We start from the raw sequence: 14,019 nt of genomic DNA, 5'->3' as shown, positions 1-14,019 counted from the left end.
TAAAGGTGTAAAGTTGAGAAGGGCGGAGGGTGAACGGATAGATCGCGAATGCGCGCGAGGTAGTCAGGGTAGTTTCGGGGAAAGGCCGTGTTATGTGTTATAGGGAGAGTGAGAGTCGTTCGTGTCGCAGTCAGTCGTATGCAACCGGGCTTAGAGCTCCCCGCCCAATGACGACGATGTGGCGGCCCTTACTCAGCCACAATGCTCGGGTCGCAAATTCACCAAGCAAGACATGTCAACGCTCATCACAATCTACGCCCCTGAATACTGATCGATTGTAGTTACACAGAAAGAATGTTCATATTCCACTTTTCTATATGCCGAGATTGCCACCTCCGGCCAAGTTTGTAACCCCAAATCGTATAGACACTAAAATTGCACACATTGTATGAGATAGTCGTAAGAGATGCGCTTCCTTCTGTAACCCAAGAAATCTGCCAGATCGTGAGATGGGATGTATGCCTACATCGGCACTGGAGTATTTGAAACAACATAAATAATGCGCTCGCGAATATGAGCAGTTGAACAGGATATGACGCGCTTGCTAATTCGCTCGACAATGCTCGTTGTGTAGAACAGCAGTATGAGGCTTCGACCTTTGCATACTGACTGCCGAGCAGGGGGTGGTACCGCGACACGACCATGAGGGGCGGGTGGCTTCGAGCTGCCACTAGGGCTGGATATGCGAACTTGTGAGCCTCCACCACGTGCGTCTGTTCATCGTTGTGCGCCATTTCGTCACCTATAATTCCATCGTCTTGCCATACCAATCGGCGAACGAATTCGTGCTCGTGTTTGACGAATCGCGGCCGTTGGTCTGCGCATTGCCCGTACCTAAGTTCCGGTGTTAAGAGACATTCATAATGAAATAAGAAACTTCACAGACCACCCTTCTTCCGCCTCTCTTCTGCCCTTGCTTTCCTCGCCGATTGTACCAGTGGCGCTAATGTGCCTAGCGGTTCAGCGGTCTGGATGAAGGGGTGCTGCAACTTGTTAGCGACTATCGACGACAAGCAATTACAATGTACTTACCACCAGAAGATCGTGAGCACTAGCTCGCTTGTCGGGGTCGACCTTGAGCGAGAAGCCCAAGAAGTCACGGAACACTGGCGACAAGGCATGTTCCTCCTTGATCGTCGGTGTGCCGTTGGTCGCAATGAGCCACAGTGCACGTAGTGGACTTTCATTCAGGTACGGCGGCTCTCCCTCGATCATCTCGATGGACATGATACCCAACGACCAGATGTCAACCTTTCGGCCGTACTCCTTGCGAGTGACAACCTCGGGAGCCATCCAGTAGGGGGTACCTACCATGGTCGTGCGCTTGTTGTGGCTTTCGTTGATTTGCGCGCAGAAACCGAAGTCGGCTGTGAAACGTGTTAGACGTAATGGGAGGTGGCGGTTTCGAATTCAACATACTGAGCTTGATGTTGCCTTCTTGGGAAAGCAGGATATTGTCCGACTTAATGTCTCGATGGATAACGCCCTTGGAGTGAAGATGTTGCAAGCCGTGGAGGGTCTGGAAAATTAGCGGCGTTCTCCGAGCGGGACATGAAGACTCACCTCTCTGCACACAGCAGCTATTTGGCCTTCGGACATGATATTGAAAGTAACGACATCCGTCAAACTTCCACCCTCCATGTACTCCATGACTACCCACAGATCACCTCGTAGCAAAAAGCTGTCCATGAAGTTTACAATGTTCTTGTGCTTGCTGTCCTTCATGACCAAGATCTCGTTGATAATCAGGTCTTTCTTTGGCTGCTGCTCGAGGTTCATCTGCTTGATGGCTACGCACTTGTTGGTGCTGTTTTCGTAGGCCATGAAGACACCACCAGAAGCACCCTGACCGATCTTGCTGAGGTTGCGGTATCTCTCCCGGGGATCGGCATTGGTACAGATAGCATTGAGCTTGGCCACGATATCCGGTCCCTGACTCTGCCTCGGCCTTTGACGTGGCCGGGGCGCTGGACCAACACGAGCCTGTTGCGATGGTAATGGAATGTTTTGGGGATCCGATTGCTGGGCAAAGACCTGCTGGGGCGTCGGCTGGGACATCTGCATCTGCGGCTGCGGCTGCGGCGCAGGGACTACAGGTGGTGCGTAGTTTGGTTGCGGGGCTCTTTGGCTCATGCTCCTCCCTAGAGGTGCCTTTGGCTGCTGCGTGGTTGCCATGGCCATGGCTTGCTGCTGCTGCTGCTGGTATTGCTGGGCGGGAGAGATCGGGGTCGAACTGGCTGGGGAATCAAATCGCGGCGGCGTTCCTCCCGTGGTGTTGGATCGGGTGCGGGACATTGCAGAAGAGCCATTGGGGCTCTCTGAGGGAGTGGGATGGGCATAGGCAGCCTGGGGGTAGTCGTTCTCGTAGCGAGGGGTCTGGTGCTGGGTGATGATCGGACTTGGGGCCGCGGGGGCAGGTCTGTTTGGCATGGGCGCGGCGGAACCAGCAGGAGGGCCTGGAGGCTTGGGCGCTGGCCGGCTGGGCACGAGGGCTGCAACATTGACTGGAGGAGAGTTAACGACGGGGGAGGTCAGGCTGCGCGGAACGGGAGGAGGCGCACGCGGGTTTTCGAAGCTAGACTGGTCGTTCCGTGGGAATCGCGGGCTCTGCGGGGGACTGAGCGGGGGCTGGTTAGAGCCGTAGTTTGCAGTCTGGGGCACAATGTTGGCCTGGTACGCGTATCCCTGAGGCTGCGTGGGGCCCATCTTGTCCCAGATGGCATCTTCCTCGTTCTTCTCGGCATTGTCCTTGTAGAAGTTGACCACGTCCATGACAGCCTGGGGGTGCTGCTTCTGCTCCTCCTGCGAGATGCCATTCTGCTGGAGCATGCGCTGCCACTCCTTGGGGAGGCCCTGGTCTGTTAGCACACATATATCAGCAATGAGGGGCTACCCACCGTGTACTCGCCCGTGTGGTTGTCGATGCTGACGTGGGTGACGTGCATGGGGTTCGTGGGCGTCGAGATGGTCGGGCGGCGCGGCGAGCCCAGCATGCTGCTCATGAAGTTGGAAAAGGTGCCCTTCTTCTTTGCGCCGCCCGAGAGGCGCTTCTTGGCTGCATCGCCGCTGCCGTCGCTGTAGCGGTTCGTCTTGCTCGAGGTGGTCGAGGGCGGGGTCGTCGTCGTGTCCATCTTGGAGGTGAAGGAGCGCGACTGGCGCAGGTAGCGGTTCTGGGCAGGCTGGTCGGTGTACGAGTGCTGGAGGGCGGGCCGCGGCTGGCTCGAGGCGTTCAGAGCTTCCTCGACGATGCGGTCGAAGGGCTGGCCGACGTGGACGGGTTGCAGGTCATAGGCATGCGGGTTGGGGGGCTCGTAGACTGGGCGCAGGGTGTGCGAGGGCGAGCGGGAGAGGCCTCGCGCTGGCGACTGCGACGAGGATGCTGCAGGTGCTACGCCAAGATTCGGCTGGAAGTAAGAGGCGGCGCCTATGGAGTAAGGTCAGTATCGCAGGCACGGTAGGAACACAGGAACACCACGCACTCGGCGCACGCTTCAGCGTCGTCGGGCCCTTGTTCAAATAGGCTATTGGCGGGCCTCGCTCTTTCGACGGCCCTCTCTTGGTCAGCCTCGTGGGCCGCGTTGATGACTTGTCGTCCATTGCGGGCCTGCAGAGTGTCCTAGTCAACGTCACACCTCGAGCCTGCGCAGCCGAGGGGGGCCAGGCCGGAAGGGGAGAAGAGAGAGGATGGGCGGCGCCGTGGGAAGCTCGCTGTCGCTGGATACGTGGAGAGGGGATGCACGGCAGAAACAGGTACAGACAGAAGTGATCGCAGCAGAAGCACAGATGGATCTGGCCGACTCTCCAGGGCTGGTTTTGCCGTGCTCAAGTCCTAGCTAGCGACTCTACCACCTAATCTCCACCAGCCCAGCTATACCTCCACTAGACTCCGAATACGTCTGTTTCAGGACGTGTTTCCTCTAATTTCTCAACGGCCTGCCGCCGCTGACTGAAGCCCGTCCTCTGCCCGTTGCGACGCAGCCCGCCGACTCATGCGCGCCCGCATTTGACGCCCAAAGAAGGTGTGGCGATATGCAGTAGCTCATGTCACGTCGACGTCTACATAGTACATTACAAGTCGATGTCTTGTCTATTCTCTTCGCATTCATCTCCGTGCAATGAATTCTCCATATGGCGTCGAGGACTGAATTTGCCCCATTGACAGCGACCCCGACCCAACACCAGCCACGCCGTAAAGTCTATTCTTATACCTGCCATCCCATCGCGCCTTCCCTGGTAGACGCTCCTGCTCTTGGTCGACGTGCGGCTCTTCCCGGCGTCGCATCTTCACATGCTCGGTACCTGCTACCAACACCGATGCCCAAAAACACCACGCACCCTATCGCGTCTCCCGGGCAATACGCGCGATCATTACCTCACCATGGAAGCATCACTGCAGGGCAGACGCGTTTTGTAAATCGACTGGTAATGCCATGCAAGGCAGCGCCCGAGCTCCGAGACAGCCTCTTTCCCCCCACATCGCGCTATCTGTCGCTACGACTCCGGCCGCAGAGCACAGCGTCACGATAGCCTCAACCTTCACCCTCATGAAACACGCCACGCACGTCTCCTCTCCCACATGCAGGTCGCCGTGATACAGCATCCAACCTGCCAGCCCAAAGCACGCGAGACAGCAGGAAGTCATGCGCCAACAAATACTAATCCACCTGGGCAAGAACATGAAATGTCAAGGCAAGGAGCACGGCATCGCTCAACAACTCCGACCAGGCTCGCCTAGACGCTCCAAAACCAACGTTGCACGAACAACTCACTCCCGCTTTACGAGTCGACGAGTAATGGTCATGCAACAAGAGCCAGCATACCCCGAGCGCCGCGGCAACGGCCCATCTCCCGTTCTTCTAACGCACCCGGCCACGGCACTTGCCCCCGTGCACAACAACGCTCCTCTGAGCATCTAGGGGTTTGATCAGCCCGCCACAAAACTGCGCAAGGCTAACACACGCCACGTGAAATGATACGAGTCTGTCGATCTATGTCAGCTCTCCGGCGCTCTTCGAGTCTGGATTCATCTGTGAAGAAGCCCGAAACAGCCACATCGTGAGCTATGACGATCACCGTCAAACATGCTGTTGGTCGTGCTATTTTTGCTTCTTCGATGTCATGGCTTCAACGTTCGGTTGTCGGCACGCTTTTACATCAACACCACACGCATCTGTAGTCGACGCGATGTAACGGCGCGTCTGTTCAAGATGCCTCACAGCAACACGGTAAACACAAGCCTTCTACACATTCAACCCGCATCGCGCTCAGGCTTGGCATTCTGCGAAGACTTTGCTTCTTGAATAAGCATCATGATCATGCATGTCGACAGAAATGAGGCTTGCTCGACTCCTTGCTGTCTTTTCCAAATAGATGGATTCGTGGGGGTTACGGACTTCGCAAGCATGAGGTATAGTAATCAGGTTAGAATCTACACTGTATACAAACCTGTCAAGAACATCATCAATAATCAACCTTAGGCATTATTAGACTAGTCATGCATTTGTATGCCTGGGATGCATGTACAACGCGCATTCCTTATCTCATCAGTCTTCATGTTTGCATGCGCTCCTTGTCCGTGCCGCCCTCATCACCCCAGTCAATGCAACTGTGGCACAGCAATCTTGCACTGCTCTCACTCAACGACCCGGTGTAGGGATCGACACTTGGAGCACCACCAAAGCTTGCGCTCACCCCTTCCGCAAACTGCGAACGGGTTGCTTCGTGATACAGAGCCTGTGGGTGTTTTGACTACTTTGCTCGGCGCAGGCGACGTCGCAGTGGAACGTACTTCGAATCCTAAGAACCATGAGGGGAATGTGGGGGGTCTACCTGCTGCTGTAGAAGTTCTAGGGTCGCGGATTGGAGAACGATGTGTGGTCGGCGGCTGAGTGTTGCGGGGATCTTCTTCTATGTCCTCGGTGCGGTCGCCCTGCTCGAAGCCCTCAATCTTCACGTCGATTTCTTCACTGTCGTCCTCCATGTCCTCGTCTTCATCACCATCCTCATCCTTGATCTCGTAGTCGAAGTCGTCCTCTTCCTCTCCTCCACCAAACACCGACTTCATAAGATCTTGACGTCTCTGCTCAGCCCACTGGTCAAGCTCGTCACGTATATCCATGAGCCAACGGGGCGCATATTTGCCCTTGAGCTGAAATTCACGTCGTAAGATAACGTTGTAAACAATTCGGCTTCGCGTCTCCAGAAATCCGCGTCCTCCCAGTTATCCTCGATGGTGATGAAAAGTATGCAAGACCTGAGGTGGAAGTATGATGGAATCGTTGGGTCGCTGAGGTGATTAGTATTGCGATTCTCAGATCTATGACTAATAACACTTACCACGAGATTTTTCCAATTGCTTCCACACAACCGTCTCTGTCACCGTTGTGGAAGAGCGCTTCTGCATCCTCAAAGGCCCTCAAGGTCCTGGTGTAAGGCTGGAACCTCGGCCAGTGCGCCTGCCAGTCCGGCACTTTTGGGTGTGTCATGCTTGTACTTGTTGGTGGGGTTAACGAGATTTGAAAGTAGAAGGAGTAAGTGTAAGGCAGGAGCCCTGGAATGCAGTAAACACCGTAGCGTCCTTTACTCAAATGCCAAGCATTACAAACCCGACAAAGCTCGAAGAGCGAGACGAAAATGGAAAGAGCAAGAAGTTACTCGTCTCACTCTCACTCTCTATCGTCATCGAAGCCTCAAGGCTACTAACTGGAAGTTCTGGGTTGGAGACAAAGCTAAAAAACAGACTTCTTAATTACACATCTTTATCACCTATCTTAATTCTACCTGTCAATACTACTTCTTCAGAACGCTTTCTAATATTACTTCTCGATCCTACTTATCGATCCTACTTATCGATCCTACTTATTGATCCTACTCATCGATCCTACTTCTCAATTCCACTTCTCAATTCTACTTCTCGATCCTACTTCTTCAATACTGCTTTGAGATTACATGACTACTTATTGCAAGCAGTCTCGTGTTTACGATCACGACGGGCGCTTCGAGGATATGTATGCACACGAGCTCCGTATGAAGAAATGATCGCGAGAAGATCCAATATCTACTAACAGCGAGACTGATTTGAGAAAGATGTATTCTTAGGTGTAATTCTATGGTTTCAAGACAAGATTTGTTTGTAGAGAATTGCATAGTCATTATATTTTCACGTAAATGTGCACAGATTATTATATTCTCTGATTGTGTAAGAAAGTCGTGAAAGCTAAAAGAAAGTATCGTGATGGTACCTCATCCTGTGTGTTCTATTGAAGATGATAGCCGACTGTTGCTCCCACACCTAGCATAGCTCTGCTCTTCGCTGCGGCAAACAATGTCAACAAAGCTTCAATTCGTAGAAACTGTTTCAACATTCATGAGAGATTGCAGTAAGACGGCTTTACTCGCAAGGATGACCTAGGCATGAGAACAGCAAGAATTGAGAGATGAGGCTTTCCAATGCCCCCATCGCGTCATCTGCTTCTCATCGAACAAGACATATCGCACGCAAGACACAAACACACGTATACAGACACAGCAACATCTCATGTTTTTGTGTCCATCAATTGAACTTCGCACCTATCCTACTCTAGCCCCTTTCCCTCCTTCCCTTTTCTTTCCCCTTTCCCCATTCCTCAGACACGACAAAATCCCGTATCATTCCAGCTGTCGTACAGCAGCAGCACAAAAAACAACGACTCCTCTTCTCATCATCATACGCGCGTGACATCCAAGAAACTCGACGCAGACATTCTAACGTCTAATATTGGGACCAACGACCTGGGATAAGAAGAACATAAAACCCAAAAACCCCTTTCCAATGCTTGCGAGGGCCCTGTTGCCAACAACCAACTATGCCGCCGGAATCGAGTGGTGAAACTTGGAGAAAAATTTATATGTATACGGTTAAAGGGTATGCGCATGACCAGTGAACTAGGGTTGAGGTCGTGAGGCGCTGAAAGAAAGTAAGGCTGTGGTGGTGTTCGGCGTGGGCGCAGATAGCTGACTAGACGCGACAGGTGGTATCTACTAGCTATACCGAGAGCAAGGTGAGTCGACTAGGGTAATGACAGACCCCATGATCAATAATACACATCTCGATTGCTTCATGCTGGATCTTTGGAGGCGTCATCCGGTGGTGGCTCCGTCTTTCCCTCCTCCTGATTTTGCAAGAGCCGTGCTTGTTCGTCGGGAATATCGCCTTGTTCGTTCTCCTCTCCAGCCATTGGTTCTTCTGACCGCATGACCGCTTCGTCGACCTCTTCCGAAGGGTTGGGCATTGGCGCTTCGCCTGATGGCTTGGTGTTGGCCTCGTCGGCACTGTGTTTGCCCCCGTGGAACCAGCCACCCTTCTCCCATTCTCCGGGTTGGTAGAGGCAGTCATGGCGAATGTCTGTGTCGACGATAGCAGCCATGAGTTTGTTGAGCCGATCGAAAGAGATGGGCTTCAGGATCCATGCATCGAATCCAGCGTCGATGTAGCGTTGGCGGTCGCGCTCGATCAGAGAGGCTGAGACTGCAATGATGGGGACGCGGCCGCAGAGGGCAGCTCGGGCTGAGTAGATGTCGGTGTGTAGCTTTTCGAACGATCTTATCATCTTGGTTGAGGTAAGTCCGTCGACGATTGGCATCTTCAATAATGTCAGTAAACAGGGCAGATCTTCAAGAATACTCTACTGACCTGCATATCCATCAAGACAACATCAATGTCTCGTGAGTTGTCGCAGTATGCCGACGAACATTCTTCACCATTGACGGTGAGGTGGACCTCATGTCCGAGCTTTTCTAATCGCTTTTTGACAATCCGACTGTTCACGGGGTCGTCCTCAGCAACGAGTACGCGCATGTGATCCGAAGTCAGCTTCTCTGGTTCCGCAGACGGTTGTATTGGTGTGTCGCCCTGTACCTCTCCGAGGACACTCCCAGGCTTGGGCCGAGGATCTACCGGACTATCGCCGCCTTCATCAGGCATCTTCAAGGCCGTGATTGGGGCACCCGAGCCAGGTACGGTAACTTCGCCTGCGTGATTGGACTGCATGCTTCTCTGCTGTGGAGGTACAATAGGCTGGCTGCTGATGTATTCGAGGCTCCTAGACCTCATGCGTGCGGCGCCGGGATCAAGACTATTGCGTTTCGTTAGGGTCGGTCTCAGAGAGTGTGCGCTTGGGCTTGCATCGCCTCTGCCGATCATGTGCGGCTCTTGTATCGCGTCGATAAGTCTGTCCACATCACTCCTCTGACTCGACCCGCTCTTGAAGCTGCGTAGACTAGTCTTGCTCGTCAGGCTCTCCGCACTAGATCTTCGAATGACCACACCACTCGCCCCACCACTACCACTCGAGCTACTCTTCCTCTCGCTGTCGGAGGTGTGGCGCGATAGGCTTGGGGCAATGAGAGTCCGCTCGCCTTCATCAGTGCCAGGCAGGATGCTCGATAAGGTACTGTCCGGTTGGGGTGTGATGCTACCAGCTGGCGAAGCCTCTGCCGTTGTCACGGCTTCTATCTCGGCGTCTGGAAGGTCGAACGGAAATTGTACGACGAACTTCGTGCCTTTGCCCTCTTCGGATCGAAGCCTCAATTGTCCGTTCATGTTCCTGATGATGCGGCCAACGACGGCCAGACCGAGACCCAACGTTGACTTCTTACCTTGCTCGGCAATTTGGTTTTTGTCAGGTACCAGCGCATCCTCCAGCATAGATGCAGGCTCAGACTGAACTTGCTCCAAGTCATAGAAGAGCTGATCAAGCTTCTTCTGGCTCATACCAACACCCGTGTCGGCCACTGCCACTTCAACCTCGACATGATCTCTGCTGGGCCTTGCTGCGACATAAACCTCCACAGTGACGCTACCTTGGGTAGTGTTCTGTATGGCGTTCGCAGTGATATTGGAGATGGCCTGACGGACTCGGCGTTGATCTCCGATACACAAAGTAGGCAAACCCGGGTGTTCGATAACTTCGTAAGATATGTTCTTCCGTTTGGCGTCGTTCTTGAACATGTCGGTGGCATCCTTGATTGTTTCCCGGAAGTCGAACGACTCGCCCTTAATGAGTGGTCCGCCTTCCTCCGTCTTGGTCAGGTCCAGTAGGTCGTTGATTACGTAGATGAGTGATTTCGACGCCGAGTGCGATCTCGAAAGGTTTTCCCGGGTTTCAGTGTCCAGGGCTCCTTCCAGTGCTATTTCGAGGTAGTTGATAATTGCATTCAGTGGGGTGCGAACTTCATGCGCCGAGTTTGCCAGCAATAACCGGGTCAGCTGACTACTCTGCAGCGCAGCTTCTTTTTGCCTCCAAACTTCGATGAACTTTCCGTATACCAAACATAGCACTGAGGCGGTCTCAATCTCTTCTTCCGTCCATTCACGGCACTTTCCAACGACGGTCTCGGACCACGTTTTGAAACTCTTTCTTGGCTCTAAGTAACCCTCGGTGCCCTCTTTGATGAACTTTTCGTATGGGTTGCCGGCCCATTTCACCTCCTTCAGTTGTCCTTTCCTGAAGAAAACGATAAAGTCCTCGCCATCCACCGACAAAGGAACGATTAGCATGCCTGCTATGACATGGAAACCGGGCGGGTATCGCAGATCGGGGAAGTCCGAGATGATATCTATGGAAGTCATGACCGATTGTATTTTCCTCATCCTGAGATACTCTAACATGGCAAGTGCTTCTTGCGAGTTTTCTAGAACGCCAAGTATCTTTGTCTCGTCACGGATCGAGAGTAAACCAAAGTCGGCATCGAACAGTTTCAAGAGATCATCAGAGGAGGCGATGATGTATCCGGAGGGGTTATGTTGTGTTGGTACAGTATTGATGAGTTTCCTGGCCTGTAGTCTTGACGCATACGATAATCTTTCGATGTTTCTCGATGCTGCGTCGCCGACCATGCGACACATCTTTCGAATAGGAAAAGATACGCGCATGCCGCGAGGCCCGTACGAATGGCAGGCAATGAGACCCCACAGCTCATTGAATGCGTTGATGGAGATGGACATTGACGATCTTACGGCCATGTTCGCGAGATATTTGAGATGAATTGGGGACATGGCGCGAAGATACGAGTGCGTGAGATCGAGAGGGCTTTCCAAATCCTCAGCGGTACGGCAAACGAGCCTTGCGGTTGTTAGGTCTCGATCGTAGAGCATGCGTACCTTGTTTAGCTTGTATAGTTCTCGAGCTTGCTTTGGAATATCGGAAGCAGGGAAGTTCAGCCCCTTGTACAGATCCTTTGTCGCTCGCGGGTCAACAAGTTCGGTAACGACACGGCCGTTGAAAGTTTGGTCGAATTGATATATCATGACGCGATGGAAACCAGTTAGTTCCTTGACAACGCCCACAAGAACCTTGAGAAACTTTTCCAATGATGGTGCCGCAGCCAGCTGTTCTTGCACCTGGGACATGATGTTGAAGACCTCCATCGCGGCAGCTTCACCCTTCCTTTTCCGCGCGCTACGCAGGACTCGCAAGGGCTTGCTCTTGATTTCTGTACTTTCGAGTAGTTCCTGCGCCGTGGGCTGACTGGACAAAGTATCTTCCGGCAGCTCTGGAGTAAGGTCGTTGGGGGGCACCAGCGGGTATAGAGGGTCTTCTTCAAGCTCGAACTCGCAAATAACAAGTCCAGGATTTGAATCGTTGATGTGGATGGCGCACCACAGCTTGCGCGTTCGATTGTAGCCTGCCACTTTGATGGACATGGTGAAGACTTCGGGCCCATTGGACGTGACGTCGGAGTCCTCGTCTTTGATGAAGTCGATGTGGTCCAAGAGGTTATCGGCTTGCTCTTCAGATAGAATGTCCGTAAAGCTCTCTAGTGCGAATAGCTCCTTCGGGGTGCGTCCTAATATGCGTTTAGAGTTTTCACTTACGACACGCACCAGCAGACTTCCTTCCGGGTCGTCTTGCAGTGCCAGTAGCAGACCGAAGCCTTGCACGGCGCCCGGCAGATGGATGGGTTCATCCTCGCAGCGCTGTAGGGTATCGCCCTCACGGCCTGTTATGACCATGTGTCCTCCCTCAGTCGTGACGTGCTTGAACCGATGTGTCACCAGTCCGCCCATGTCCAAGCTGCTTATACCACTTTTAGCGGAAGCACCCCCAATTGACGGTGCCCGTTCGGCTCTGGACCCCGGTGACCGACTGCCTTCCTGTGCGCTTCCGCCTGACTTTGTTGACGACAAATCATTGAACAGCTGTTGGGGTATTTGAGGGGCGGCCCTTCTCGAGCCGTCGGCTCTTTGAGTCGATGGGAAGGACGAGCGCTGTGTATCAGAGCCTGACTCTGCCTTGGTACCCCCGGGACGCAACCCCCAAGCGCGCTGCGAGCCATGTGAAGCCTGTGACGTAGTCGATCCCTGCGAAGCTCGGCGGGAGTCGCTTGTGAAGCGCGGGTCGTTTGTTCGCGAATATGGGTGGAAGTAATCGCCCTGGGAGTGACCGCCCTTTGGAGTGGGAGTAGGGTCGACGCTGATGGCGCTCCGTATGGGAAAGACACGGTCGGTAGCGGAGGGGCTCATGGTGCCTTCGTTACTAGTACCCCCAGACGCAGCGCTGTTCGGTGGTAGAGCGAAGTCGGAGGCCTTTGGTGCAGCGTCGGGCGTAGCTGGCTCTTCGGGCACGGGCGACACGGTGGAGAAGTTGAAGCGGCCATCGTCCTGTGTGAGAGGACCAAAGTTGGGGGTTTGCTGGGGTGATTGAGACATGGAGCTGTGTGCCGTCGATCAGGCGAGCACGCCGGCGGCAGGGTTAAGAGAACGCCGACGGCCTGGCTGTTGGTAGGAATAGAGGCACCCGCACACGGTGGGATTGTGCCTTCAGGCGTCCATGGGCGTCTGGTGGTCGCTAACGTGTGGTGTGGATAGTTGCGAGGATGCTCTCAACCGCAGGCAAGGTCACTTGGCGTTATGCAGGGACCGCGTGAGGGTGGCGAAAGACGGACAATCCCTAATAGGAGTCTCGTTTGTTTTGCCAGAGGGGGATGGTGGGCGGGCCTAGCAGCCTCATGAAGTTGGCAGAGTTGCTGCTGCTGGGAGATGTGGCGGCGTGCGGAGGGGCGAACGAAATCTGGACCGTCCAGGGCAGTCAAGTGCGAGGCATGCAACCGTTGGAGTGGATGGAAAGCGACAGAGGGATGGACACAGGCAGAGATGCGCAACGACCAGGCTGGCTCCTAGCTGCACTTGTGCAGACACAACGACGGGCAGCGCGTCACCGTCTAGTTGATGAGATAGATGACTGCCATGCGTCGTCTTGAATGGCTTGATGCGCCTCCAGATGTCGATCGCGAACGTCTTGGGTTAAGTCGCTCTATCTCTGCGATCGACGATCTAAGCTCAGAGCAGGTAGGTTAGGGGCAAGATGCAGGTTAGGCCATGAAAGTTCTTAGCGACCGGAGCATGGATATTCGACAGTTTTCCATCATCAGCGGCCTCGGACCCACTCGCGCGCGGGAATTAGGGCAGACAAGCGCTACGTCATCGGTGAGATGCGCCACGGCTGGCTCGACGCCGAACGAGGAGTGTGTTTGGTGAGACGCGGCGGCATCATTGCGACAGTCACCTGCTTGTTTATTGTCCTCAACACCATAAGAGGCGTCGGCTAATGACACCCGGGTCTCACAAACATATCCATGACAGCTGTCAGCGGGCTCCGAGGGCTGCAGACACTCTCGTAGTAAGAGTGGTACGCTGTCTCCCGCGGAATCATCCTGTCCCCAGAATATTGGGATTGCCCACGGCAGACGGCCCCGGGGGCAGGATGCGCCGATCTCACGTGATGCCGGCCCGTGGCGTGCAAAAGTGTTTCGACGATCAACGCGCCAAGCTCTGACGAATTCATGGACCAACGATGCACCATGGAATCACTTCATGTTTGACGCGTACATGTAACGAGGTCGGGCCTTTGAATGCGGCCGTCACCACCGTTCGCGACAGGATGGCATCAATGGCTTATGTATCCCCCCAAACGTCCATGCACCCTTCGTGCCTGACACTGCCTGGGCTTGGCGGCAGCTACTGACAGCAACGTGGGGCAG

At 54.0% G+C, this 14,019-nt stretch overlaps 3 protein-coding genes across 3 annotated transcripts; all 3 read right to left on the bottom strand.

Moving 5' to 3' along the window:
* Positions 1-878: 878 nt before the first annotated feature.
* Positions 879-3,597, bottom strand: J4E79_005363 (uncharacterized protein; the record flags this gene model as incomplete). Its single annotated transcript, XM_049354241.1, has 6 exons — positions 879-983; positions 1,033-1,367; positions 1,420-1,519; positions 1,564-2,853; positions 2,898-3,424; positions 3,480-3,597. The coding sequence occupies 6 exons, from the start codon at positions 3,595-3,597 to the stop codon at positions 879-881; spliced, it is 2,475 nt and encodes an 824-aa protein (XP_049211106.1).
* A 1,953-nt stretch (positions 3,598-5,550) lies between these two features.
* J4E79_005362 (uncharacterized protein) lies at positions 5,551-6,118 on the bottom strand (the record flags this gene model as incomplete). Its single annotated transcript, XM_049354240.1, has 2 exons — positions 5,551-5,733; positions 5,789-6,118. The coding sequence occupies 2 exons, from the start codon at positions 6,116-6,118 to the stop codon at positions 5,551-5,553; spliced, it is 513 nt and encodes a 170-aa protein (XP_049211105.1).
* A 1,978-nt stretch (positions 6,119-8,096) lies between these two features.
* Positions 8,097-12,688, bottom strand: J4E79_005361 (uncharacterized protein; the record flags this gene model as incomplete). Its single annotated transcript, XM_049354239.1, has 2 exons — positions 8,097-8,621; positions 8,672-12,688. 2 exons carry the CDS (start codon positions 12,686-12,688, stop codon positions 8,097-8,099), a joined length of 4,542 nt encoding a protein of 1,513 aa, XP_049211104.1.
* Positions 12,689-14,019: the final 1,331 nt, after the last annotated feature.

This window comes from Alternaria viburni (assembly GCF_023758015.1).
Source record: "Alternaria viburni strain BMP 2772 chromosome Unknown scaffold_10, whole genome shotgun sequence".
In the NCBI taxonomy this organism is placed as follows: Eukaryota; Fungi; Ascomycota; class Dothideomycetes; order Pleosporales; family Pleosporaceae; genus Alternaria; species Alternaria viburni.
Note: the sequence above shows the minus strand (reverse complement) of the source record. Positions and strands in the feature narration are given on the sequence as shown.